The sequence below is a fragment of the Nerophis lumbriciformis genome, linkage group LG27 (assembly GCF_033978685.3).
Source record: "Nerophis lumbriciformis linkage group LG27, RoL_Nlum_v2.1, whole genome shotgun sequence".
Classification (NCBI taxonomy): Eukaryota; Metazoa; Chordata; class Actinopteri; order Syngnathiformes; family Syngnathidae; genus Nerophis; species Nerophis lumbriciformis.
Genome location: NC_084574.2, coordinates 25,092,379 through 25,119,563, shown reverse-complemented (window position 1 = coordinate 25,119,563; position 27,185 = coordinate 25,092,379). Strand labels below are relative to the sequence as shown.

At 38.3% G+C, this 27,185-nt stretch overlaps 1 protein-coding gene across 1 annotated transcript in view; it reads right to left on the bottom strand.

Annotated features, from left to right (window-relative positions):
* Positions 1-2,224: 2,224 nt before the first annotated feature.
* The window catches only part of wbp1lb (WW domain binding protein 1-like b), a 43,583-nt gene continuing 18,622 nt past the window's right edge, over positions 2,225-27,185 (bottom strand). Inside the window, exons 2-4 of the mRNA XM_061988300.2 lie at positions 15,889-15,991; positions 11,104-11,265; positions 2,225-6,040 (exon numbers count right to left, since the gene is read on the bottom strand). Of these exons, the coding sequence (XP_061844284.1) occupies positions 5,265-6,040; positions 11,104-11,265; positions 15,889-15,991 (1,041 nt within the window). The 3' untranslated portion in view covers positions 2,225-5,264. The remainder of the gene's footprint in view (positions 6,041-11,103; positions 11,266-15,888; positions 15,992-27,185) is intronic.

Sequence of the window (27,185 nt, the reverse complement as noted above, 5' to 3'; positions counted from 1 at the left end):
GATGTTATTGACTTGTTGTGAAGAGCTAATCAGGCATATTTGGTCTGTGCATGACTGCAAGCTAATCAATGCTAACATGCTATTTAGGCTAGATGTACTGTATGTACATATTGCATCATTATGCCTCGTTTGTAGGTATATTTGAGCTCATTTAATGTCCTTTAATTATCTTAATTTATATGTGCATGTGACCCCGAAAGAGATAAGCGGTAGAAAATGGATGGATGTCACATCATCTGTATGTAATATTGGCTGCATTTCTGATAGTTATTAGAAGACAGCCTGCTGTTTCCTTTAACTTGGACACACACATCTATACATTTGGCCATTCTAAGACGGTAATTTCCAGGAGTTATCAAACCCTCTGAGAGGTTTTACTAATGTTGTAAAAATTTGTACAATAAATATTACATTTCAACAGTTCTGTCAACGAAGATTTGCGTCAGCCTGCGACACAGTCATTTTGATAGTAGGCTAATATAGCTAATATAGACACTTACATCATGTGTTACTACCTTCAGTATAACACTTATATACGTCTTTTAAGTTTTTGCATTTCCAGACAGATTACTTTTTTGTATTTTTGGTCCAATATGGCTCTTTCAACATTTTGGGTTGCCGACCCTTGGGTTAGGTTCATGTTTGGTGAGGCACGTACTGACGAGACCTTTTTTTCCTTCTTGTGCTCAAATCATCCATCCATTTTCTACTGCTTGTCCCTTCTAATTTTATTAATTTGGTAACAAAAAAAAGAATATAATTGACTGGAAGTCCAAGGGCCTAAGCTCAGTAATGTTGTTGTTGAAGTTCCTTTTTTCATTTAGTTTTAAAAGCTACTTTTCCTTTTCCTGTAAAGGAATCGCAATGACCAGCACCTGCTAGCTCACGTGTGTCTCACCGTATGACATTTTCCTGCAGTTTGGACACACCTTCTCATTTCAATGCGTTTTCTTTATTTTCATGACTATTTACCTTGTAGATTGTCACTGAAGGCATCAAAACTATGACACCTGTGAAGTGAAAACCATTTCAGGTGACTACCTCTTGAAGCTCATCGAGAGAATGCCAACAGTGTGCAAAGCAGTAATCAGAGCAAAGGGTGGCTATTTTGAAGAAACTAGAATATAAAACAAGTTTTCAGTTATTTCACCTTAAGTACATAACTCCACATGTTCATTCATAGTTTTGAAGCCTTCAGTGACAATCTACAATGAAAATAGTCATGAAAATAAAGAAAACCCATTGAATGAGAAGGTGTCCAAACTTTTATAAAGCGCTTTTCACAGATAAAATCACAAAGCGCTGTACAAAACCTGGGTGAAGTAAAACAATTCAATTAAAACAGGGGCAAAATCATAGAAAGGATACGAAGTGGATTAAAAATGATAGTTAAAAGGTGCATTAAATAAAAGCTTTACTAAAAAGAAAGACGTTTTCAAATGTTTCTTAAAAGTGTCAACACGGTCAAGATCACGGAGGGACTGGTGCAAGTTATTCCCGAGTCTGGGAGCTATAGCCTGGAAAGCCAGGTCTCCACGGGTTTTAAAATGAGTTTTTGGGATCTTTAGAAGACCCCGCGGCCTGAAGAGTAGGTACATAAGTCAGTGATGTACTGAGGGGCCCTAACCATGCAACGCACGGAAAGTCAGGACTAAAATCTTAAACTCAATGCGGAATTTGACTGGAAGCCAATGAAGACTGGATAAAATGCGAGTGATATGGGCTGTTCTGGGTCTAATGTCTGGCAGCTGCATTTTGTACCGTCTGATGCGTTGACTTGTTGGAAAGAGTGATGAGAGAATTGCAATAGTTAATAGGAAATGATAAAGAAAATGCATTTATAACACAGCCCAACGCTATTCATTTTCAATTTTTCATGACAGTGAGATTTTGCCTCCCTTGACCACACATCACTGGTTCTATTGACCACAAAAGGGTTGGCTATATTTTTTGTTTGTCCTGTGTTTTACTCTAATAATAATCATAATTAACAAATTAAAGGCTAAAATAAATCATTTAAAAATCTTGAAATATTTCAAGTTAAAAGTGTTAGTATCGGCAATACTGTTCCTGTACTTGCCATCGATGCGATACCGAAGTTTACATAGCGAGAGAAGGTTCAGAGTTCACTTCCTGCACAAAAGAACACTGCCTGCTTCACAACATGCATGAGTCATCCTAACGTTTAGACTAGGAAAGATGATTTACCATACGGAGACAATAATCAGATTAAATCGAAATGTTTATTGAAAGTACATCCACCTTGGTTGATGTTGGCGTAGTTGACATTCAAAGGATATGTGCACTTCCACACAATGATGAACAAAACAAGTCTTTGGCATGATTTCTCCTAATGTGCTTCAAACATGCATGTTCAATCATGGTGTACCCTTCACAAATAAAGCTATTGCTTTTTATTTTCATGTTTGGCTAGACCATGTCCTGTCATTGTACACCATTTTTTAAAATTTTAATATGACAGTTTTTTTTTTTAATTATCAATAGAAAAAAACCTCTTTACACTACTATACTTGTACCACAACAACAATGTGTATGTCAAGGCCAATGTTGATGGGTAAAATGATATGGAATCACACAATTAACGGTACTAAAACAGACAGCGCTTTGAGAAGGGGCTTCTGTGTTTCAGAGTATGCATACTTTTACATTAGCTGAAAGCATTGTGCTTTGTAAAGTTTGCTAAATGCTCGGTCTGCAAAAATCCTTTCCAATTTCGACTGGGGCTTATCTCAGATGCACTATTTGTAACAAATATGTTTTCCATGCACATTCATCTCGCAGTTGGTGGGAGATTCTGTTAGGGTACAGTTCATTTGTATCTCAGATGCACTATTTGTAACAAATATGTTTTCCATGCACATTCATCTCGCAGTTGGTGGGAGATTCTGTTAGGGTACAGTTCATTTGTATTTGACACATGACCATGTGCTTTTTGTATGGTCACGTTTAAACTGCGAGGAAAACAGTGTATCTGGACAATATTCACGGCATCAAACTTTTTCCAAATTTTATGTTACGGCCTTATTCATTTTTGTTCTCAAAATTCTGCAGACAATACCCCATAATGACAATGTACATGTTGATGTGCCTTTGGCAGCAAGTACAGCCTCAAGTCTTTTTGAATACGATGCCACAAGCTTGGCACACCTATCTTTGGGCAGTTTTGCACAGTCCTCTTTGCAGCACCTCAAGCACCCTCAGGTTGGATGGGAAGCGTTGGTTTCCATCCAAGATGTATCTGTACATTGCTGCATTCATCTTAGTCTAGTCAGGGACCAAGAACCCACTGGTCACTCTGTCAGCGCTGCAGCATTTCTCTGTGGAGCAAGAACCTTCCAGACGGACAACCATCTCTGCAGCAATCAGGCCTGTATGGTATATGTATAGTGGAAGCCATTTCTTGTTATAAGGTTTGCCAAAAAGCACCTAAAAAGATCACCGAGACCATGAGAATCTAAATTCTTTGGTCCGATGAGACAAAGATTGAACTCTTTGGGGTGAATGCCAGGCCAATGCCACCCCTACAGTGAAGCATGGTGGTGGCAGCATCATGCTGTGGGGATGGTTTTCAGTGGCAGGATCTGGGGGACTAGTCAGGACAGAGGGAAAGATGAATACAGAGACATCCAGGATGACACCCAACACTTCTCATCCAACCTCATGGAGCTTGAGAGGTGCTGCAAAGAAGAATGGGCAACGAGGAATGCACGCAACTGCCAAAAGATAGGTGTGCCAAGCTTGTGGCATTGTATTCAAAGACTTGAGGCTGTAATTGCTGCCAAAGGGGCATCAACAAAATATTTAGCAAATGCTGGGAATACTTGTGTACATGTGACTTTTTCGCATTTTATTTATAATACAATTTTTAAAATAAAATAAAAACTTTTAACATTGTCATTATTGGATATTGTGTGTAAAATGTTAAGTACAAAAATGAATTTATACCATTTTGGAATAGAGCTGTAACATAACGTGGTAAAAGTGAACTGCTGTGAATACTTTGCGGATGCATTGTATTCACGGATAGGATATTTGCACAATTGAGTCATTTTATTAACAGGTTTTGTATCTTCTGTACGATTTCTAAGATGCAGAGTCTTTTTGCCATGTACCATTTTGTGCCATGTGTACTATATTGAGGATTACTACTACAACCTTCATGACAAGTCCAGTAAGACATTAACACCATTTGAAGCATGGTGAAAGAAAAAAAAAAGCTTTCAGCACCCTTTAAAAAGGCACAATTCATCCCTCAGGTTATTAAACAGCACACATTAGAAGACGGGCAAAATGTTTAGCATCGTTTTGTGCAAATTATGGCTTATGCACGCACTTGCTGTTAAATGACAGTAACTTCTGAATACCACTGTAGGAGAACGATACGGTAAGTCCGTTAATATAATATATAATAACTGTAAATGCAGCCACTGAGATCAGTGCTTTTATACGCTGCAGCTGGTGAACATGATCATCTGTTTATGTGAGCGAAAGTAATGTCCGCCTCATCAGTATCTGTAAGAATTATTTTGGTACATGATCTCCTTGTCAGTTTTTCTTGTAGGCACATATTGCTAACATTCATAAAGTTACCAAAAAAGACCATTTAGGACCCAACAAGTGACTATTCTGTTCCATTCCAGTCTTGAAATGAACCATATAAGACTGATGAAACACAGAATGATGGTCTTTTTTGTTAAAAGCTTAATTTATAAAATATAAATACAATTTGTGCAAAATAGGAACTGCTCATCGTATGACGACTTGTTAATGCACTTTAACTAGTGGTTCAGATAGAGCGCAAGAAATAGGACCCAAGCAGATTTAGTTTTTGAGAAAATGCTGGGAAAAAAAGCACTTTTGGGTGCAGGTCAGATGTTCTTGCTTGCTCAAACACACATTTATGCTGGAAGGACCTGTCGAATGTGTGACACAGGCGAATAGAAACGGTTGCAATTAGTTGTATACACCTAATGAGATTAGCCATCTTCCCGTTTCTGTTCTAGTGGTCTAGTCTTTGGCATGTGTCAAGTGTGCAAAAGGGTTCAAAGCCACTGACCGAGCTGCTTCAGAAGAGGTCTCCTGTCTAACTAAGGCTGCTTCATGTTCCAGTGTGTATTAGGGCTGTTTTCTTATCACTCAGTCCTAGCTTTGAAGCTCTACAGGGTATCTGCACCACACCTTTTAAAAGTCTTGACACACATATAAGGTTTCTACATCCTTTGTTGCGGTTACCAAGGTGTCTTTCAACCCTGCGCCTCAGTGCTGGTGCTTTGGTAAGGACCGTCCTGCTCGCTGATGGTGTGCAGGAGGAGACACACCGGAGGGTACGGTGAGGCGCTGCCTGTGTGGTGAGGCGTCTGAGAGGATCCTGATGCTGCTCTCCTCTCCGAGGCGCCCAGCGCCTGCTCTTCCTCCACGGTGAAGGAGGACCGCTGAACACAGCTGTCACAGAAGTCTCCAGCCTCCTCCTCGTCTCCCTCGCGGCCCAGAAGGCTGTCCAGCTCCCGCAACTCCTTACCTTCTTGGCTGCCTGCTCCACCACAACCGTTGCTCCCGCGTGAGCCGCACACACACACCTCAATCCCGGAGTCCCCGGTGAATCGTCGCCGTCTGCCATTAGGGAGTCGATCTTTGTCATCGGACAAATCCTTCAGAAGAGGATCCTTGCAGTCGCTTCTTTTCTCCTCTTGTTCGAGTCCCTCTCTACTGAGCCCCTCGGACAAAAGTATCATGCTCGAGTCTTGTGTGGTCTGCACCGGCTTGTTGTCCGCCTTGGGACTTAAATCTAAAGTAGGGGGGGGTCGTTGCGCTTCCGAATTGGGTCTGCTACAATGGCGCTCAGAGTCTGGAGGAACTGGCATGGGTTGAGTGGCAGGACAATGTTCTTGCTGCTGCTCAGGATGAGGCTGTGAGGTTGCTGTGGATGGTCCTGTGTGTAAGGCACTATATGGTGGGGGAGGGGTAGGCGGCCGATTCACTACTTCTTCATAATCTGGCAGGAGGTAGCTTGGTAGAAACCCTTGGGAGGAAGATAAAAAACAAAAAACAATTGGTTTACAAAAGAAACAGCCATGTGTCATACACAATATTAGAGATGTGCGATAATATCGGACTGCCAATATTATCGGCCGATAAATGCTTTAAAATGTGATATCGGAAATGATCATTATCGGTTTCAAAAAGTAAAATTTATGACTTTTTAAAACGTCGCTGTACGGAGTGGTACACGGACGTAGGGAGAAGTACAGAGCGCCAAAAAACCTTAAAGGCACGGCCTTTGCCTGCCAGCCCAATCACATAATATCTACGGCTTTTCACACACACAAGTGAATGCATGCATACTTGGTCAAAAGCCATACAGGTCACACTGAGGGTGGCCGTATAAACAACTTTAACACTGTTACAAATATGCGCCACACTGTGAACCCACACCAAACAAGAATGACAAACATTTCGGGAGAACATCCGCACCGTAACACAACATAAACACAACAGAACAAATACCCAGAACCCCTTGCAGCACTAACTCTTCCGGGACGCTACAATATACACCCCCGATACCCCCTACTCAAACCCCGCCCCCCACCAACACCGCCCACCTCAACCTCTTCATGCTATCTCAGGGAGAGCATGTCCCAAATTCCAAGCTGCTGTTTTGAGGCATGTTAAAAAAAATAATGCACTTTGTGACTTCAATAATAAATATGGCAGTGCCATGTTGGCACTTTTTTTCCATAACTTGAGTTGATTTATTTTGGAAAACCTTGTTACCGTATTTTCCGCACTATTAGCCGCACCTAAAAACCACAAATTTACTCAAAAGCTGACAGTGCGGCTTTTAACCCGGTGCGCTTTATATATGGATAAATATTAAGATTCATTTTCATAAAGTTTCGGTCTCGTAACTTCGGTAAACAGCCGCCATCTTTTTTCCCGGTAGAACAGGAAGCGCTTCTTCTTCTACGCAAGCAACCGCCAAGGTAAGCACCCGCCCCCATAGAACAGGAAGCGCTTCTTCTTCTACTGTAAGCAACCACCCGCCCGCGTAGAAGGAGAAAAAGCGCGCGGATATCACCGTACGTTTCATTTCCTTTGTGTGTTTACATCTGTAAAGACCACAAAATGGCTCCTACAAAGCGACAAGGATCCGGTTCATGAAAAGACGCAATCTCTCCATCCGCACACGGATTACTACCGTATTTCACAGCAACTGATATTCCTGTGAACCGCACTGTGGAACGGGAGCACGTACGGTGAATATTCGCACCACAGGGAATGAGAAGTCATCCTTCACTGTGGTTCTAGCTTGCCATGCTAATGAAACTTCCACCCATGGTGATATTCAAAAGGAAGACCTTGCCAAAAGAGACCTTTCCAGCCGGCGTCATCATAAAAGCTAACTCGAAGGGATGGATGAAGAAAAGATGAGCGAGTGATTAAGGTAAGTTTAAGTTTACGCGAAGAGGCCGGGTGGCTTTTTTCACGCAGCTCTGTCCATGTTGATATACGTATGTTTGTGATTGCACATTTGCGTACATTTTGGGAGTGAACAGAGTTGTTAGAACGCTGGTTTTTAATATATTATTAAAGTTTGACTGACCTATCTGACTGTTTTTTTGACATTCCTTTAGCGCAGTTAGATGCGGCTTACAACACCGGGCGGCTTATAGGTGGACAAAGTTTTGAAATATGCCGTTCATTGAAGGCGCGGCTTTTAACCCAGGGCGCCTTATGGTGCGGAAAATACGGTACATTGTTTAATGCATCCAGCGGGGCATCACAACAAAATTAGGCATAATAATGTGTTAATTCCACGACTGTATATATCGGTATCTATTGATATCGGAATCGGTAATTAAGAGTTGGACAATATCGGAATATCGGCAAAAAAGCCATCATCGGACATCTCTAGACAAAATGTAAGCCAGCCTAACACACTCCAATTGTTTTATCATCATGAATGTGCATTTTGTGTTCCAATTATGAACCGTTAATCACAATTTTGGACGGACTGATTTCCTTTCTCGGTGTGCCACACCCAAAATTATTAGATTTCAATTAATTTGGTCCAAAATCGGTCAACAACAATTTGATATACACTTTAAATATTGAACATGTCTCAAATGTGTTACAAAATACAAATGTACTTGGTTTTTTTCCTTCTTCATAAAAAACTTTGGACAACTCAAACTTCCCCCAAAGTCTGAAAAGTGCAATTTTTAAATAAGAAGAGGATTGCAAGTGAAAGTGTATTTGTATAGCAACATTCCATCACGGCATACTGTATCACACTTTAGCATTAGCTTGTTAACATATTAGCATTCTGGGTTGAGGCAAATGACAGTTAAACAGTTAATAATTGATTAGATTTTTTTTTCTTTCCACTCGTGCCTCCTTTAGTTTACATTCATCCAAAAAGTCAGAGGAGTAAGCTGCTGAGGTTTTTGCTTCCAGTCCGGCTTTATACTTCACTGTAAATACTTTTTAAAAAGTCTGTTCACTTCTCGTAGCTTCGTGTAACGTAATGAAGTTCGTAAGAAAAATAAACAACAAGAAACTGCATATAGTTTAAAGAATACGGCTGACTTAAAACACTGTGAGATAGTTCCACTGATTAGTGTTCTTCAGCACAAAGATGCCCCACAAAAGTTCCTGCAAGTTGATAGTTGCTTTTGTTCTTCTTTCTCTCCATTGTCAAGTTTGTTGTGACAGAAATACACAGGAAATAAGAAGTAAACAAGTCGCCGCGCATATTCTAATGCCGGTCGAGTGTTTGAAAAAGAAGTTTTAGGAACGGCCCCAACTGTGTTCAACCAATCAGCGTTTGACAACACAGCCTGCCCCTGAAAAGGTTCCGGGAACCTTCCAAAAGTGCTCCCTCGCTGGCAAGAACTCCAAAAAGTTCCTGAAAAACTAAATCTACCCAGGTAGTTTCTGGTGTAAACACAGAGGGAACTTTATTTACACGGGTAAATAGGAAAGCTCCTGTAAAAGGCCTATGGTCTGCTGACAATGTTTTTTTCTCCAAATTTTAGTCTATTTGTTCCACTTTTAATGGATTTACTTTAGGAGCAAAATGAGAATGAAAGAGTTGAAATCCAGATTCCCACAAGTGCTACAGTTTTATTTTTTCAAGTCGCACAGTCTATTTATAGTCGCAAATGCAAGTAAATTGCAATCAGATTGTGCTGTTATCTTGGTCAGTACACCCTAGCAAAAGAGATTTTGAATCTCAAGGGGTCTACTTCCTGGTTAAATAAAGGTACCGGTAATTAACTTCAGCTTCATTCCCCCAGTGTTCGATTCAAGAACTCTCTCATTCGCACTCCATCCAGCTGTACAATCACTCGCCATACAGCAATAGATGATATCTGTCTATTACCTGACCGCTTCTATGTTAGCTACCTCTCTTTGTTTATATTGTATATTTTCTGCAAGATCTACTCTCTATTTTGTGCTGCAGCTGTTACATATACTGTAATATTGTACATGGTAATTGGGATTTGTTATATATTGTATATATTTGTTATATATTGTATATATTATATAAAAAATATAAATATAAATATAAATATATAATACAATATAATAATATATCAGTATATATTATATAATGTATATATAATATTTCAATATTACATATAGGTTATATTTTATATTGCTACTATGGTAAATTTTTAGTCTACTTTATACCTGCATTATAGGGCTGGGTGATAAAGAGTTCGCAAGATATATCGATATATTTTTAAACAAGATATGAATTAAGAAAATATCGTAATATCGATATAATTTATTTCATGTTAAAATTACCAAACGCCGCTTATTTGTTGTGTTACATGTTTTCCCCCGCTCCTCAATGCCTCTCATGGGCTACTAAACCCCTCACCTTCCTCCTCCCAAGACGTTCTTGCACGTATAAGAACATCCATGATTGGTTGGTTGTTTACTATGATGAGTCACGATTGGTTGAGATTAGGCCAATCAGAGGCAAGATAGGGCGGATCATCGAACCAGGAAGGGAAATCACAACAGACATCCCAAATGACGACAAGAGAGTCGTAGGAGAGAAGAGTGATTTATATATTAAAAAACTAGTGGAAGATGGCAGAGGGATTCTCTTCTTTAGATTTTTCTTTTAGCAATGTAGACGACGTCCAGAAAACCCACAATGCGTCCACTTGGCCACATTTGGACAAATGTATGCGTCTGGATAAAAACACTCATTTGAGTTGTTTACCATGTAAGCCCAAATCCAAACTGTTCTCCAGTTGCCAAGCAAGGCATATTTCGCACGAGAAATGCTGCCAAAAATGTATTATTTGCACAGCTATGTTATTTATTTTACGTAGAAAGAATATTTTTCTATTTTATTTATGTTATGTAATTCTGTGCTACTTAAACAGTTTATTTTCTGTGCCGGTAATACCCATCTTGACTAACTGGGTTAATATAAGTCCGGCTGACTGTTTACAGTACAGTTGTCATTCACTTCAATTTCACTGAATCGCGCTCAAAAATTAATATCTTTTTTTGTATACTTTCACCGCAAAATATATCGAGTTTCAGTAAAAATATATCGAGATATACTTTTTCGTCCATATCGCCCAACCCTACTGCATTATCCTTTCCATCCTTACCTTTTCTATCCTTTGTAACTGAGCTACTGTGTGGAACAATTTCCCTTGTGGATCAATAAAGTTAGTCTAAGTCTAAGTCCAACTTGCTGTTGGATGTCGACTTGACACACACTAAATGCTAAGTGTCCGGCAATGGACCCTAACCACCCTCAATCATCGCCACCCTGGCAACATAGGAAAAGGGAAGGAGACTCGCTTTAGTGAAAAAGAACGAGGATGATGAAGAGGAGGTATCTCGGTATGTTAATCCGATAAAAAAATAAAATCTTATTAAGGTGTTTTAGACAGTTTGTTCCATCCAAACCATGCAACAATTTGGTTTTCTTTTGTGCATGTAAATGTATTGAGCATCTGCACCCAGTTCAAAGTTATTTGGTAAGGATAACAATTAGGTCAACAAATGATAATCTATCTGCATGTGTGAATGAATACAAGTAGGTCTTACTGAAGTAGAAGGGCACTGAGGGATAGTTGTGTGCTTCACGATAAGCAATGAGGTTGATCTCGTGCTGTCGCTGCTGTTGCTGCAGTCTGTGTTTGGTGCGCCGGTGGTGACACACACAGCAGCAGCTCAAAATGAAGATGATGGCCCACACCAACCAAAACCCTACAGTGGGAGAAATGTTAGTGTGGTGAGTTTGGCATATTGCATATCTCTTAGTGACAAAAGCATGGATACACTTAATAGTGGCTTTCTAAAGATTTTCTAGTGGATGGAATTTAATATAATAAATCAAGCCTGCAACTTATCTGTTTTTTCATATCGAGAAAACGGTCTATTTAGTACTGAGTAGCAAGTAATTAGTAACCTTTGTTCATTTTGCTAACCCAACAAGGGTCTTCTACTGGTAGCTCCACACACTTTGTGCAAGTCTTTACTGAGAAAATTGAGCTCATGAGAAAGGAGATTAACGATACCCTGTGCCAGCTTCAATTGGGTTCTATTAACGAAGATAAAATATTGTGGGTATTCAGGCAAATGCTCTCCAAAATAAACTCTCACTTTGAGGAGGTAATGCTAGAGGAACACTTTGGCTCTCGGTACGCTTTAGGTGCGATTTTAAGGTTTTATTACTTATGTACAAACTACTAGCACTTGCTGATTTTATTTAACCCTATGTTCCACCCCGAAATTCGTGACCCCAGAGTCCAAAAAAAGTCTGCAAGCTTTAGAGGGTTTTACCCTCAGGCTCCAATACTCTGGAATGCCTTAACAGCAACAATAAAGAGATGCTACCTTAGAAGCATTTAAGTCCCACCTTACTACTCATTTATATGCTCTAGCCTTTAAATAGACTCCTTTGTAGACCAGTTGATCTGCAGCTTTTCTGCTCTGTCCCCGTTTTCTGCCTGATGGCCACAGTTAATTTCTGGAGAGGTATCAGTCTAGAGGAGGTTCAAGCTGACCAGAATTGAGACTCGAGATGGACAACTCGTTGGACCACACTTCCATCACAGCTATAGACATCTCTGTGTAGCTAACTGGATGTGCCTGGAAGAAGGTCCCCCCATGACTGCATGTTTTCCCAATGGACTGGACTCCCACTTTATCTATTAATTTAACAATTAATTAATCTAACAATCCAATAACTGTACCCACTCGACATGTATGGCAGCTGGTCACCCTGGAAAGGGGGTCCCTACATCTGCGATACCTTCTCAAAGATTCTTCTTTTCCCCATTAGGAGTTCTTTGAGTTTTCCCTTGTGTCTTAAGTTAGTAAAGCATTATGAGGCACTCGTGATTGAAGACTATATAATTTTTTAAAATTGATTTTGTTGACAAATAACTTTCAACGACCTTTTTACTCATGACTAAAATCGAGACCGTAACTAATTAAAACGAAGGCATATTAAGAAAAACTGACAAAATGAACTGACATATTGGGCAATATATAAAAATGTTGACAGAAATTAAATTTAATCATATGTTGTGGGTAAGAAAAGTTAGTTGTAATTGCGTATATTCCTATTTCAGAGGGAGATGCGGTTCGTTACGTATGAGAATACAACTACTGTCTTGGTAAAATACGGAAGCAAAATGCAATAGGTCTACACTTGGAAGAAAGAAATGTAGAAATAATTTCATGGTTGACCCTATCGAGAACAATGCAAACAGTTTTATCACAGCTAAACCATAACTAATTTGAAGGTCAGTCATCCTGACATCAATGCAACAGTAATAAACACAGAGGCTATACTGCTATACTCAAGCTGCTATATGAACAGGTATGTATTACTATGTTTAAAAACATTTGACAAAAAAAAAAAAACTCAGGCAAAAAGATTAGGTATGTGTTTGGAAACCCTTGTTTTACACTATGTGAAAACTCTTCACTAACTCCATGAAAACAGAGCTCCATGGCTTCCTGTATATTGTTTTTCAAGACAGTTTTGTCGTCATTGTTTCTAAAATAAAAGACTTCAGGAGGCACATTGACGCAACATTGACGCACAGTCCACCTTTTCTTTTCTCCATTAAATCGGATTTCCTTGCTTTCAGAGCTGTTAAGATAGGGTACGAGTAATCTGACATACAGTGGTACAGTAGCTCAATTTAAGAGTTTTTTGAGGTATCGGCTTTTTGCTATTCTTTAAGTTGCAAGCATAAATTAGTTGCTAGTTGGTGTAGCAAAGGACAGAATGAACCCTCTAAGTTTAGCCACTGAAAGATTCAGCCATACACGTCAGCATTACCTTATAGCTAGAGATCGACATAACTTTGTTTTCCAACCATGGTAGTGTGAAGGAGAGTGCAGAGAAGAAGAAAGTGGATGATTTTAATTTAATTGAAGAAATAAATAATCAAAACATGTCGACTATAAAGGCGAGGCAATTGTGTAGCATGTAGTGCTGGTCTACCCTGCACTATAATGAAGCAGAAGCTAGGGCTGGGCGATATATCAAGTTTGTAAGATATATCAATATATTTTTAAACAAGATATGAATTAAGAAAATATCTTAATATCGATATAATTTAAATTCACGTTAAAATGACCATACGCCACTTATTTGTTGTGTTCCTTGTTCTCCCCCACTCCTCACTCCCTCTTATGGGCTACTAAACCCCTCCCCTTCCTCCTTCCAAGACATGCTTGCACATATAAGAACATCCATGATTGGTTGGTTGTTTACTATGATGAGTCACGATTGATTGAGATTAGGCCAATCAGAGGCAAGATAGGGCGGATCATCGAACCAGGAAGGGAAATCACAACAGACATCCCAAATGACGACAAGAGAGTCGTAGGAGAGAAGAGCGATTTATATACCGGTATTAAAAAACTAGTGGAAGATGGCAGAGGGATTCTCTTCTTTAGATTTTTCTTTTAGCAATGTAGACGACATTCAAGAAACCCACAATGTGTCTACTTGGCCACATTTGGACAAATGTATGTGTCTGGATAAAACATTCATTTGAGTTGTTTACCATATAAGCCCAAATCCAAACTGCTCTCGAGTTGCCAAGCCGGACATATTTCACAAGAGAAATGCTGCAAAAAAATTATTATTTGCACAGCTATGTTATTTATTTTATGTAGAAATAATATTTTTCCATTTTATTTATGTTATGTAATTCTATGCTACTTAAACAGTTTATTTTCTGTGCTGTTAATACCCATCTAGACTAACTGGGTTAATAAAAGTGCCGCTTACTGTTTACAGTACAGTTGTCATTCACTTCAATTTCAGTGAATCTCGCTCAAAAATGAATATCTTTATATGTATACTTTCACCGGAAAATATATCGAGATATATATCGAATATCGAGTTTAAGTAAAAATATATCGAGATATACATTTTCGTCCATATCCTAGCAGAAGCCACATTTTAGTGCCAGCAAAGGCTGCCTAAACAGAAGAATTGTATCTATGAAAATCTGCTGATGATGTGTTTGACGGAGAAGCAGCTCAAAGGAGCTACAGTAGAAGTCTGCTGTCCTTAGTATAAATGACTAGCGTTTATAGGCGCCCTTTTCGTGCGAGCACACCGTACCAATACACAGTAGTCCGGGCACAACTGTAGCTACGGAGACGAATATCAATCAATGTAAAACCAACTTTACCGCGGTAGCTCTCGAAGTTTAACGCTGTACATTTTTACATTACTGCATACGACCACTATTGTTGTAGTATAGTACATTACTTCATAAACTTTAACTACTGTTAGTACATACAGTACATTACTTTATAAAACCGCTGCTGTAGTACAGCACATTCTATTGTATTGTTTTCCGTACAATATTTCTTATTTAGAGATTAGTTTTTCTTTTAAAAAAGACATGTTACATGGTAAAATGTTGGCGTTTTGGGCTAAACGCTGATTAATTTAATGTCAATTAATGAAGTTAGTGTATGAAGTAACGAGCTCAGTCATAGAAATCCGTTAAAATCATGTGTTGAGTTACTACTGTATTTTTAACTTCGGTTGGGATGTCGAGAGCACAATTTTCAAACGTCTCCTGCAGAATCTCAAGTGTTGGCAGCGCCGCACTGTTATGACAAACGCCCATCCATCATCTGGCATATCCGTGTTTTCACAATTTCAATGGCTCTATCCGTAATTATTAAGATCAGATGCAATTGGCCCGAGCTACGTACTTTAGACAAGATTACATTTTAATGCAGCAGACAATGTAAACACTTTTGTCTATTGCTTTAAACGAGATGCCAGTCAATAGTTTAAAGTTCATTGTTGCTGTGATAATTTTGTGGCAAAAAACAGAAGTTATAATCCATAATACAAGGGAAAATATGCGCATCTGATGAAAATTATTTGGTTTTCACTGAGCCTGCATTTGTAACTTAATTTGGATCTTGGAATGGTTTACATCAGCTCATCTCAAATAAGAGGCGGCATACAATACATAATATAGTCCTGATGTGCAATTAGGCAATCACCAACATACCACATTTTAACAGTTTTTAGCATTAAGAGTTGCAAACATATTTTCACTAGCTCTTCACTAGCTAGCATGAGAGATCCTCTTTTTATATTTCACATTCAAGACAATCAGAGCAAAACAAATGTCTCAAATGCCAGTTTTGTATATTCATGGGAACCTGATTGCGCTGAATATTATAGCACTATCGTATCAATTTGATACTTTGCAAGATGGGACTTTAAAGATGACTTATCTTTATGACGCTCACATGGATAGCAAGCGTATGTAATCAAATCTTCTATGCACGTCTATTGAGAATGTGGTCTAGAAATAGCGGAACACTTACACCAGACCTCATAGTAGTAACTGCAGCACTGAGATTCTCCGCAGCAGTGACCTGACTCGCACATGTAGCTCTGGTTGTTTACACCTTCACAGAGCAGCAGGTTCTGCAAGATAAGTAGAAAGAAGTCGGATTTTAAAACACAATTGAAAAAAAAAATACAAGAAAACCCCAAATACCAAATTAGAGGACTAGATTCAGAATATATATATATATTTTTAAAAACACAATTCAGTCAGCTATTTATAAAAGCTACAAATTGTAATAAAATCAACTTATATACTGAATTCTGAATCCACAGGTTGTAGAAAATACATAAAAAATAATATGAACAAAAGATAACACTTAACTTAAGCCATAGTTGAATGAGGGAAGCATCTATATCAACTTAATTAAAACCAAGTTTTAACATTTTCGGCCCTTCTAAGTTATTAAAAAACAACAATTGCAACGCAGAAGTGAACATTCTCATTAACTGCTGCTATGATGTATCATGTCATGCAAAAACATTTGGTTTCATGGTGCATAAAAACATTGTTTATCGTACTCAAGACCATAGTGAGGTACAAGTCCATAACTACAAAATGAAAAGGTCTTAATTTGATACAATAATAGCTGTATGCATGTATGGAATGCCCAGCGCAGATCTATAAAAGAAAAAATGTAATGAGGCAATATCACTTAGCAGGTGGCGTCCACTTATTCTTAGCCATGTGTGCGGGGTGACCAAATGCAAACCACGTGTGCTTGTAAAATGTTGCAATTTCTGTGTTTACAATTGATAACACTTCTTTTTAAATCTAAACACCAAAAAACTGAAAAGGAGGCATTTGTCATATTGTCAACTTTGCTCCTTAATCAACAAGGTGCCTGTCCAGTTTCAAACCATTCACATCTGCCATAATAAGTGACTACCGTATTTTTCCGACTATAAGTCAGTTTTTTTCATAGTTTGGCCGGGCTCCAGCGCGACTTATGTATGTTTTTTTCCTTTTTTACTATGCATTTTCGGCAGGTGCGACTTATACTCCGGTGCGACTTATACTCCGAAAAATACAGTACCATGTACCAGGGGTGTCTGAAGTGCGGCCCGGGGGCCATTTGCGACCCGCAGCACGATTTTTATTGGCCCGCGGCACATTCTATAGACAAACTAAACAGGACCAAAATTAGAACAAAAAACTCAATCAATCAAATTAGAATAAAAAACTATGAAAAATTCAATGGGACCAAATCCCTCAAAAGCATTTCAGTTGACGGTAGAATAGCAATATTAGTAAATACAAGCTTACTTTAGAGCACAGTTAACATAAATACAAATAAAATCATTATTAAAATAATCATGAATGATTTTATTGCTTTCTTATCTATAACGCAAAGCTAAGATGTAGAAGGGTTTTTGAAATGTTAGCATATGTCCACCTACATTGTTTTGGTTTGAGTATTTTTCATATACAAAATGTATAAATGTGGCCCTCGCATCCTTCAATTTTTCTCTATGTGGCCCTCGCTGGAAAATGATGTAAACCAAAGCTAAAAACATTACCAATATTCGCCATTGACCTCCATTTCGTGTGATATGAAAGTACATGAGCAGCACAATAGTTTATCTAATCAATGATGACAGCAGCAAAAAAGGCAGTACACAAATTAAAATCTTCATCAAAAATGGGATTTTTCTAGGAGGTATTTGATTTTAAATTAGCTTAATAATTAGCTAGCAAAGAAAGATGTGTACGAGATAAGTGTATACTTTATGTAAAATTACCATCATAGGTCCCACACTGTGAAGCACGATAATCCAGAGTCCAAAATCTCAAGACTATGTGTGGTCTCACTTCCACACATAAAACAGCTCTCAAATATACTGTGTTGCTGCTTCCCCCTTCTTGCCTCACACAAACCCACCCCCACCCTAAAACACACACATTCAAGTCTCGGACCAACAAGGATTGCTCTACGGAAATTTCCAAGGAGCAGGGTCAACACCAATCCACACAGCCTACTTGCTCAGCACTAAATTGACCACAACCACACACCTGATAAGACTTATCATCCCAAACCACCTTGTTTTTTTTTTTTTACTTATTTGACATATTCTAAAACTGACTCATCAACCCAAAACACTGTTTTTTTTACTTCTTTGACATATTCTAAAATGAGGCTTAACAAACACATTTAAATCACTGTGTAATAAACACATGATGTTCTGTCCAGCCGTGGCAGCTCAGATAACTTCAGCTGTTTTCACTGATCTGCTGGCTTTCCCCCAGTTTCTGCTCTCATTATGGCCGCCTGGGCCGTGTTTGCCACTTGATACGCGTAACCGCAGTTTGTTTGGGTCTTCAGCCTGAGCTCCATTGTACTGATGTGGGTTGGGATTTTGCAAACAGCCTTTTTCTACAAAAACATGCCCTGCTGCACCACGAGAATGTGATGAAGCAAGCGATGTCGATTAAACATTTGAACCTTAAAAAGGTGAGTTACGTAACAGCAAAGAGAGGAGATCCCACAAAACAAAATTAGTTTTCAAGCACTAAAAAATACTGACTTTGGTTAAAGCCATCTTTTTTAAATGCATATCAAAACCTAACATAAATCAGGTTCAACTTTGTAACGATCAGTTTAAGACATGCAGACTGATTGATAGATACATTTTATTTTCATTGTAAATAATATACAATTAGGGCTGGGCGATATGGCCTTTTTTTAATATCTCAATATTTTTAGGCCATGTCACAATGCACGATATATATCTCGATATTTTGCCTCAGCCTTGAATGAACACTCGATGCATATAATCACAGCAGTATGATGATTCTATGTGTCTACATTAAAAGCTTCTTGTTCATACTGCATTAATATATGCTCATTTTAAACTTTCATGCAGAGAGGGAAATCACAACTAAGTCAATTGACCAAAACTGTATTTATTAAACAGTTATTAAGCAGTGGCACAAACAGTCATGTCATTTCAAAACAGAAAGTGAAAGATTGTCAGACATTTTAAAACAAGCTATTAGTGCACTTTTGTGCATGATGTCACTAAGATGACATATCAAAACAACACTAAATTAAAGTGCATTTTTTGTACAGAACACCACTACAATAGTTTAAAACAAATAAAGTGCACTTTTGTGCATGATGTCACACAAGATATTTCAATAACTGTCAAATAAAAATTAGCTGCATAATAGGAAATCAAATAGTGTATGTCCTTCGCTATGTGGTAGGTTCCTGCGGACGTTATCTCCTTCTGTTTTTGACTAGTTTTGTCATACAGTGTTGATGTGGAAATGGAAGACGCCAAGCTCAATTGGGTCAATGCTGGTAGCTTCAGCATTTTGTTGTCTGTGGCACCGGCCGGAGATGTTGACATGCAGAGTTTTAAGCACTCCTTATTCTCTAACGGCCCAGCGGGTGACTTTTCAAATGATGCTACAAATTAGTAGTGCTGCTCCTTTTCTTAGCAACGCTTTTGCCGCATACTACTACATATTACTGTTCAACATCTTTCCGCTTGAAGCCAAACCACCACCAGACGATGGACCCGTGCTGTTTTTCTTGGGAATTAATTTTTCTTCCTTCATTTGTTACCGGATTCGCACCTCCTCTCTCTCATATTACCACTTGCACCGCTCCGCTACCACCACAGCTAACGTTACCCATGCTGCTACCTCTCTGCTCCGCAAGGACGTATGACGTTACACGCGTGACAGTTTGTGACGTATGTAAGAGGGTGCGCTTGTTTTACGTCTCTGTGAGAAGGAGAGACGAGAAAGAGTGAGAAACGCCTGTAGTGTAATGCCTGCAGCTAAACGCAACTGCGTGAGGACGTATACTCGAATACTCACAATGTAGTCATTTTCTAGATAAACCCACGATACATCGAGTATATTCGATGTATCGCTCAGCCCTACACACAATTACATTTTATTTAAAGCAGAAAGTGAAACCCATAAAGAGTATGAATATAAAATCCATAAGTACTAAGAAAATAAATACTATTTCATTCATACTTGACATTTACATGCAATGTGCAATGCTACATTTTTGTTTACAGAAGTATTTTATTCATTATTTCTGCAAGGGAGTTCGCCGCACGAGAGATGGCACTTTCACCCTGCAGGACGCTCTTACCCGCGACCGCTGGAAGCCCGCTGATGTCTTAAGCGCCATCCGACAGTACCACGCTGGTCACAGACAAGGGAAACAAGAGTACAAATCCCAGGAGCAACAAGACGCTACCACCAGAGAAGAACTGCAGTCTAGATGAAGCTTCTCTAAAGACGAAGGTATACTGAAAAGTGGATGTGACAATCCTGGGATCGGAACTTAAGAAGTACTTTTTGATATTGTTGTTCTGTTGGAGGCCTGATGATGCCATCGCAGGACTAGTTGCTCTAAGGGAGGACACTGTTGGCTTTGTCTGTCTGGAAGTACGACCACAAGGACACACATGAAATAGAAGAACAAGAGACAGTTTGTAGTTTATTAAGCAGTAACACAGGGACGGCGTGGCGCAGTGGGAGAGTGGCCGTGCGCAACCCGAGGGTCCCTGGTTCAATCCCCACCTAGTACCAACCTCGTCATGTCCGTTGTGTCCTGAGCAAGACACTTCACCCTTGCTCCTGATGGGTGCTGGTTAGCGCCTTGCATGGCAGCTCCCTCCATCAGTGTGTGAATGTGTGTGTGAATGGGTAAATGTGGAAGTAGTGTCAAAGCGCTTTGAGTACCTTGAAGGTAGAAAAGCGCTATACAAGTACAACCCATTTATCATTTATCATTTAAGACATGTTTTAAAATTGTACTTTATTATTTTCAATGTTGGACATTATTATGTATTTTGCTCGCCTGTATATCGGTTGGGAACATCTCTGCGCTGCTGACCCGTCTCCGCTCGGGATGGTTTCCTGCTGACCCCACTGTGGACTGGACTCTTACTGTTATGCTGGATCCACTATGGACTGGACTCTCACAATATTATGTTAGACCCACTCGACATCCATTGCATTCGGTCTCCCTAGAGGGGGGGGGGGGTTACCCACATATGCGGTCCTCTCCAAGGTTTCTCATAGTCATTCACATCGACGTCCCACTGGGGTGAGTTTTTCCTTGCCCTTATGTGGGCTATACCGAGGATGTCGTTGTGGCTTGTGCAGCCCTTTGAGACACTTGTGATTTAGGGCTATATAAATAAACATTGATTGATTGATTGATTGATATTTGCATATTTGCATGCAATGTACAATGTTACATTTTTGTTTACAGAAGTGTTTTACTCAATACAGAAGCATTGCCTTCCATAAGATGCTCTTAATTTACTTATTTGAAAATATTCCATACAGAGTGCAAATTATATCTGGTTTAAAAAGAACAGCATTTTTGGAAAAAAGAAAAAGAAAAGGTTTTCATCTTTAGGCCATATTGCCCAGGCTTCGATGTTATAAAGCACTTACTGGTAAGTATTCTGAATCTCAAGTACATATCACTGCATGTTAGGGGTGTAACGGTACACAAAAATTTCGGTTTGGTACGTACCTCGGTTTAGAGGTCACGGTTCGGTTCATTTTCGGTACAGTAAGAAAACAACAAAATATAAATGTTTTGGTTATTTATTTACCAAATTTGTAAACAATGGCTTTATCCTTTTAACATTGGGAACACTATAATAATTCTGCCCACTTTAATCAACATTAAACTGCCTCAAATTGTTGCTCAGATTAAATAGAATGACAAAACTTTTCTTCTACATATAAAAAGTGCAACATTAAACAGTTTCAAGTCAACTCATCATGCTTAATTTATTACAGCATTTGGGAAGCCTGTAGTTGATTTTTATTATGTAAATGTTATATTTTTATCAACATGTGATAGCAGTGACCCTGCCATTCAAAACTAGGCTGCTACATTACTAATGATTAATTGTAATGTATTAAATGTAACTATAGCTGAAAAAAAATAGTACAATAGCAATAGGAGAGACTATTCATCCCTGAACACCATGGAGTTCATGTAGGCTTAATGATGCAGTTACATTACACACACAACGCAAAATGAGCTAACGCTACGCTAAAAGCTAATTAGCCTTCACCTCAAGACAGGACTGCGAGCGAGCTGAGCTGCAGTTTGTTTCTAGAACGTCAACGGGCTCATAGTGATGTTACTAGTAGTTGATTGGGAGGTGTTTATTTTAATTTGGGGAGAGTCCGCTGCCTGTTGCTCACCTGCTAAACACCTATCTGCTGACCCGCACCGCAGAAGCACTGACACCATGCGCTCTGAATACACACTGCTGATTGGCTGTTACCGCTATGAATACGCACTGCTGATTGGCTGTTACCGCTATGGTTGTAACCAATCAGATGGTTGTGTGGGTGGGACAATGCTGAGTGCTGTGTAGGAGACAGAGGCAGAGAGCAGAGCAGCTTGTTAAGACTTTAGCTTAGGCGGCTACTTCATATGTTCGTGTGGAAACTCGTTCGGTACACCTCCGAACCGAACCGAAACCCCCGTACCGAAACGGTTCAATACAAATACACGTACCGTTACACCCCTACTGCATGTATATGCATAGCTATTTTACTTTTAATTTCTTTCTAACGTGGTCCCTCCATTGAGGTTATATGCCCTAAATACTTATGTCAGTTTTTTCCATCGACTTTTATATGAATTGTGGGCATTTTGATGTACTTTGTAATATGCATGGTATGCCTTTTATTAATATGCTTTTTCATTCAGTATATTTGTTTTATTGTTGATGGTAAGCAATAGGTTTTGCAGATCAGTTGTGCAGTGTCAAGCACGTATCTCAGGTTGTTAACATTTTGGCCATCTAAAGAAAAGCCTCTCACAATTTTAAATGCTTTTAAATGGGGAACTGCACTTCAGTTCAGTTCAGTTTATTTCGAACATGCATACGATACAATGTAATACATCACATATTTCCAGTTGTTTCATTACAGCACATTTGGAAAGGAGTAGGAAGAATCAGAGCTTATTTAATCCTACCCCTTTTCATACTATAGCAATTTTATCCCATTTCTTTGTTCTCTGTAACAGAACAGGGAATTAATAAATAAATAATATACCATAGTAAGCAAACAAATAATACATACATAAATAATCTTTGTCTCAATAAAAAAGGGGAAAAAAAGGGTTCAAGATGTTCATCATAATTCTTGTTCTGTGTACTTTGTGAAGTAGTTTGAACAGCCTCTTAAACTGAATCATATTGGTGCTTTGTTTGATTTCTTTGCTTAATCCGTTCCATAATTTAATTAAGGCTGAAACGACGCGTCGACGTAGTCGACGTCATCGGTTACGTAAATACGTCGACGCCGTTTTTATGCTTCGACGCGTCGCATATTTACGTCACACTGCCGTCATGGCGGAGCGCAAAGCAGATGATGCGAGCGGTGCGAGCGAGGGAAAAAAAGCACGCCAAAAGTCGTCAAAAGTGTGGGAGTATTTCAATAAACGGCCTAATAATGTTGTAGCGGTGAACAGCTGTCTCGTCAGCTGACGCGCGAGCTCGCAACCGTGGCTGTTTAGCAACCAGCCAAACCCCACTTAATAAAATTATATTTTATCTTAGAGCACATCCGCATCCCTATTCACCTAGGCAACCCCAGGAAATGTATATAATTCGGCATTATTTCGGCCAGTCGGCTTATAAAATCAGAGCCGATCAGTTTACGTTCACGCGCAGGTATAACGCGGCGCGCTCCTGTCTCATCTGCTGGTGCGCGAGCCCAGTAATTAGACAGCTGTGTCAAATCAAGGAGTACAAAAGACGCCAGCGCAGAGTGGAAAAAGGTTTAGTTCATTACAGATAACCCAGAGTTGTGCCAAAAGTATGTAAGATTTAATATTTCTCTTCGTGGGTGTGGCGCACCTGTTGCGCTGGTGAGATTGGGGGGGCGGCGGGGTTGTGTGCATGTAGCGTGCTTAGTCTGGAGGCTAAATACACAGTGTGTTATGTAACTGTTGTTTAGTGTTGATATTCTTTGCTTAGTTTGATAAATGTTGGAGCAGTTTGCTTCATCAGGAGGGTGAAGTCACTCAATTTAAAGTGTTGGATTTAACTGTGTTGGATCATTGGCTGCTGGTGAAGGCATAGAAAAAGGGGCATTTTTCTACCAGTAGACAGCATTTAAGATTGAGTGTTTCACTGCTAAATTAATAATATATTTATATTGAATATGGATTTTAAATATGTATCTAAATAGGTGGTTAATTGGTTAGGTATTTATGTATTTGCATATTGGGTTTTCTGTTGCATTTATCTATGGTGTTTCTGGGTTTAAATGTATTTTATATGTATCTTGCTGCATTTATGTTGAGACAATTTATTTAAAATCTGTTTTAACTTAAAGGGAAAAGATGTGTCCATTTTCTTGCACTTGTTTAATGGTTAAGAGTTTGATAGCCTAATTAATAGTTGTAAATTATGGGATTGATAATTGATTGATTTTTTTACAGCATGTTAATCTTGTGGTGTTTTGTCCTTAAAGGTTTTTCACCTACTAAAGAAGCTAAAGGCTACTAAAGGCTACTAAAGACAGCTAATGACAGCTAAAGAAACTAAAGTCTATTAACACTGCTAAAGACTGCTAAAAAGACTAAAGAAGAAAAAAGAAGCTGTTTCTTCGTTGGAAAAACTGTTGCAAACTAAAGGAAAATAAAAGGAAAAAGTAACTACGGTCTGGTCTTTTGAGTGAAATCCAGAAGCCACATTCAGCATTGGTACATCCCTTCAAGTGTGGGATAAGCACAGCGAAAAAAGCAAAACACTTGACAGTTGTTGTATGCACAGTGTCGAGCGGAAATGGCCTATCATAGCAGCACAACGGCTATGAACGAACATTTGAAAAGAAAACACCCGACAGCGTTCTTGCCATCACCATCAACTAGTCAATCGTCCGCGTGAGTATACGTTGTCATCATTACACAAAATCATGAATGTGTCATTTGTATCTGCGTTGTAAATTCATAAACTAAAACACTGTTTCGCTCTGAGAGGCGCGTTTGGCGTGCCTGTTCAGTGTTTACAAAGACGCGCTCCTCTTTAACGCTAATGTTAATTAGTTGTGCAAATACCTTTTACAACATTAACAGTTACATATACTATGTACAAACGAACAATTAACTTTCACTTTAACTATCATTGTTGTGTTATTAAGCAAAATAAGCAATACTTTTACTTTTGTTGAAATGTTTACACTGTTGTTACAGAATATTTCGTTGTGCACTTTTTTGTATTGGATGTTTATCTTTAGTTTTGCACATTTTAAAGCAAAATAAGCAATACTTTTACTTTAGAAATGCTTATACTATTGCAGAATATTAACATTTGCACTGGATGTTTACTTTTATATTTGCACATTAAAAAGCAAATAAGCTACTTTTAATTTTGTTAAATGTTAAAAGTTTTAAATGTTTACATTGTTACAGAATATTTTGTCATGTTGTTGTCAATGTTGACTGAGTGGCCATACTTTTTTTTTGTAAATAAAAGTCATGCCTTTTGAAAAAACTGGCCAACATTTATTTTTTCATCTTCATTTTAAATAAAAAAATAATCGGTAAAAGGAAAAATAATCTATAGATTAATCGAAAAAAATAATCTATAGATTAACCGATTAATCGAAAAAATAATCTATAGATTAATCGATAGAAAAATAATCGTTAGATGCAGCCTTAAATTTAATTCCACATACTGATATACTAAAGGTTTTAAGTGTTGTACGTGCATACAAATGTTTTAAATGAGATTTTCCTCTAGGGTTATATTTCTCCTCTTTTGTTGAGAAGAATTGTTGTACATTCTTGGGTAGCAGGTTATAGTTTGCTTTGTACATCATTTCAGCTGTTTGTAAATGCACCAAATCATGGAATGTCAATAATTGTGAAATAATAAAAAAAGGGTTTGTATGTGCTCTATATCCAACATTATGTATTATTCTAATTGATCTTTTTTGTAACACAGTGAATGAAGTGCACATTTGTAGTTGTTTCCCCATATTTCTGCACAATAACTCAGATATGGTAACACTAGCAAGCAGTAAAGAATATTAAGTGATTTTTGGTCTAGAACATGTTTTGCTGTATTCATTATTGACGTATTTCTTGCTACTTTATGTTGTATATTTTTTACATGCGATTTCCAAATCATTTTATCATCTATTATTACACCCAAAAATGTGTTTTCTTTTACCCTTTCAATTTTTTTTTTATCTTTATCTATCTGTATTTGTGTTTGACTTTCTCTTTTAGCATTATTTTAGTCTTACTGAGATTCAAAGATAGTCTGTTTTTGTCAAACCATCTTTTTAATTTGTTATTCTTCTGTTATTATTTGTATTATCTTCTGTGTGTTCTCTCCTGAACAAAACACAGTTGTTTCATCTGCAAATAATACTAACTTTAAGTCCTGTGTAACTTTACAAATGTCATTTATATAGAGATTGAACAATGTTGGTCCGAGTATTGATCCCTGAGGTATGCCACAAAATATTTTCAGCTCTGTGGAAGTGTGTTCGCCTATCTTCACATATTGCTTCTTGTTGGCCATACCGGTCTAATTTGTTTATTAAGATGCTATAATTAATTGTGTCAAATGCTTTTGTTAAATCCATAAACACTGCAGCAGCACATTTTTTTTTACTATCTATTGCATTTGTGATCTCTTCCATTATTTCGATTAATGCCATTGATGTTGAGATGTTGGCTCTCTAGCCGTATTGGTTGTCTGTGAGTCTTTTGTTTTTATTTATGAATTTGTCTAATCTGTTGTTAAACAGTATTTTAGAAAATTGTGGAAGTACAGAAACAGGTCTGTAGTTTGTAAACTGGTGTTTGTCTCCAGTCTTATAAATAGGTACGATTTTTGCTATTTTCATTTTATCTGGGAATTTGCCTGTTTGAAATGATAGGTTGCTGATATGTTAAAGGTTCTGAAATCTCTTCAATAACCTTTTTTTGTTTTCATATCAATTTCATTGCAATCAGTTCTGGTCTTGGATTTACCTTTTTTCACAATGTTGACTATTTCCTCTTTTGTCACTCTTTCTAGGAACATAGAGTTGGGGTTTCTATCTATGTTGTCATTCAAGTCCTCAACTGACTCAGGATCTGGAATTTTTGCCTCCAGATTTGGTCCAATGTTCACAAAGTACTTATTGAAGCTTTCAACTACTTCGTTCATATTGTCATTTTTTACATTTCCATCTAAGAAGTATTTAGGATAGTCCTTTTTAGCACCATTTTTAATAATGCTATTTAGGATGCCCTATGTT